We start from the raw sequence: 2500 nt of genomic DNA, 5'->3' as shown, positions 1-2500 counted from the left end.
TTTACTATAATAAATCTAGTTAAATCTAACCAACCTGGTTTCACACTGTGGAATCGGACTTGGATGCCTCACATAATTCATCCCTGCAAGTAAAAATCACTAAATGCTAGCATTTTCCCAACCCTGAAATTCACACAAAAAATATGTAATAATCAGATTGTAAAGGCATTAACAGTCATCAAGACAAAAAATTTAGAGAAAATATATATGTGTGTATGTATGTGTGTGTGTGTGTGTGTGTGTGTGTGTGTGTGTGTGTGTGTGTGTGTGTGTGTGTGTGTGTGTGTGTGTGTGTGTGTGTGTGTGTGTGTGTGTGTGTGTGTGTGTGTGTGTGTGTGTGTGTGTGTGTGTGTGTGTGTGTGTGTGTGTGTGTGTGTGTGTTCCATCTAAGATGGAAGTACAAACAAATAACTGAAAACATCAAAGGGAATAGAGATAAAAGGTAAAATCATACTATGATTCTCCCACTATTTGCTGAACATCCCTATATGTGCCATGGTTAAAGAGTTTAATACTCATCTACCCTTGTAAAATTAATGATTCTCATGATGCAGGAGCTTTGGCTTGACAATTGGTGTCATGCCATATATGACATTTGGGGATTTTGGATCACTGTGCTGTTTTTTGTGCTATGAGTAATGAGTGAGTGATAATGACAATTGCAGTCATAATTACAATGATTGTTGTACTATTAAGCAAAATGGGTTTCCCCTAACATCCAAAACCTAGATGGTACCACTTTCTCTAGCACCAGTAGGAGAGAGAGCCTTGAATGGCACCTATCCATGGTCTCTAGCAAGCACTATCTTTATAGAGTGATGGGACACAGCAAGTTGCCAAACTCTTGCTCTAAGGCACCACCAATAAAGTATGTGCAGGCAGAACAAGAAGAGTAGGGATGCCTTTTACTATGGCACTCACAGTCATAAGTACAAGTTTCCTTCCTCTTCCCTACCTTTTCATGTTATCTTCCTTGTGGATAGTTATGATTTTTGCATTCATTCATGACAGTACATGAATATGAAAAAATAAAGTTGCTTTTTGTCCTCCCATAAAAAAACAATACTTTTATCATACTGAGTATAAAGAAATAATTAGCAGATATAGACCCTAAACAACAATTTTAGTCAACTGCAGCATTGATAGAGCCTGTGATCTGATATATATGTCTCTCAATACAATAAAAATAACAAGAATTAAAACACAAAAATGGCTCTAGATAACCCATTCTTTCCCCCCCCCCCGACCCACCTGCAGCCGCGCATCTACACTCGCTCTGTAACCTTGCCTTCGGTCCTTTTACAATGAGCATGGAAAAAGTCAAGGTATGTTGTGTGAAGCTGCCTCACTCTGAAATAAAACCCATCCTGGAGACTGGGCAAGAAGATCTATCCCCCAGTCCATAATGGGTTAAATAGTTCTACACCCATTATCACCAATAAAACACTCATAACACATATCCAAATACCATACCATCCAGCAGTGGCCAGTAGCCACTGATCAAATATCACCAGCATGAAACACATCAATGCACATATTCAAAACATTGCAACTACCCACCACAGACAGCTGGTGCTTGGATCAAGCTGCCTGAAGACACAAACTGAGCCTGATTCTGTTGTGGCCCCTGGGTTTGGTGAATCTGCGGGGAAAATGCAAATTGGCCAGCTTGGGAAGGCCGGCCATTCTTAATGTAAAAGTTTGATGTAGCATTGTGCTGGTGGGAGGGGCTGCGTGAGGTCCCTGGGCACCCTACAGGGGTTTTCACTAGGGTGAGACGGCCAGGGCTAATTCTCGTCCTTCCAGGTGAGACATGAGCTTGCTTTAGAAGATAAAGAAGTAAAAAAGTCAGTGTCCAAAGTGCAAGGACTCTTTATATGGTGAAATAAAAAAAAATATATGGGCTCTAAGGACAACAATACACAAAAAAATATGCAGTCATTGCTAAGCTTTCTGTACCCACATGTGGAGAGCTCCTTTGGGTTATTATGGCACTCTGGTACGAGGAGTGAGGTGAGGAGGCAAAGTGGCCTAGTGTACTGCTGCTGCCGGATCCTCCCTGCCCAGATACAATTTCTCTAAGCTTGCGATTTTCTCTGTCAGTCAAACAAATGGCACAGATGGGTAGATTATATAATTCTAGAATTAACAAAATATCTAAAAGATATAAACAGAAGTTCTGGAAAGTATTTTGAATCATGACAATTTCCTTTATAGGTCTTAAATTTATATAGAAAAGTATACCCAGAAGAGAATTTTGAAGCCATCTATATGAAAATAAGAAACACACTAAAAGTACACCAGAAACTGCAGTAAAAACACTAAATTAACATAATAAAAGTATACTGAGTTATTTTGACCAACTGGAATATATTTGAAATCAAAATCAGCTGCTGTCTTGCAGCTGGCTATGATGCAACACTTCTAAAATACAACCCCACTGAAAAGACTACACAGCAGAGAGGAAGTGAATATGAGAACATAACAAGAATAGAGTACA

At 39.4% G+C, this 2500-nt stretch overlaps 1 protein-coding gene across 5 annotated transcripts in view; it reads right to left on the bottom strand.

Moving 5' to 3' along the window:
• The window catches only part of LOC122258354 (uncharacterized), a 10621-nt gene that overhangs the window by 1454 nt on the left and 6667 nt on the right, over positions 1–2500 (bottom strand). For 4 of the 5 annotated variants that reach the window (XM_043024228.2, XM_086533294.1, XM_043024217.2 and 1 more), the window contains exons 6-8: positions 1964–2096; positions 1561–1822; positions 35–83 (exon numbers count right to left, since the gene is read on the bottom strand). In XM_043024228.2, coding sequence (XP_042880162.1) covers positions 35–83; positions 1561–1822; positions 1964–2096 — 444 coding nt within the window. The remainder of the gene's footprint in view (positions 1–34; positions 84–1560; positions 1823–1963; positions 2097–2500) is intronic. The other variant, XM_043024237.2, reaches the window with a different exon arrangement.

The sequence above is a fragment of the Penaeus japonicus genome, unplaced genomic scaffold (assembly GCF_977035675.1).
Source record: "Penaeus japonicus unplaced genomic scaffold, GWHDUDI00000001_assembly GWHDUDI00000039, whole genome shotgun sequence".
In the NCBI taxonomy this organism is placed as follows: domain Eukaryota; kingdom Metazoa; phylum Arthropoda; class Malacostraca; order Decapoda; family Penaeidae; genus Penaeus; species Penaeus japonicus.
This window is presented reverse-complemented; position numbering and strand designations above follow the sequence as displayed.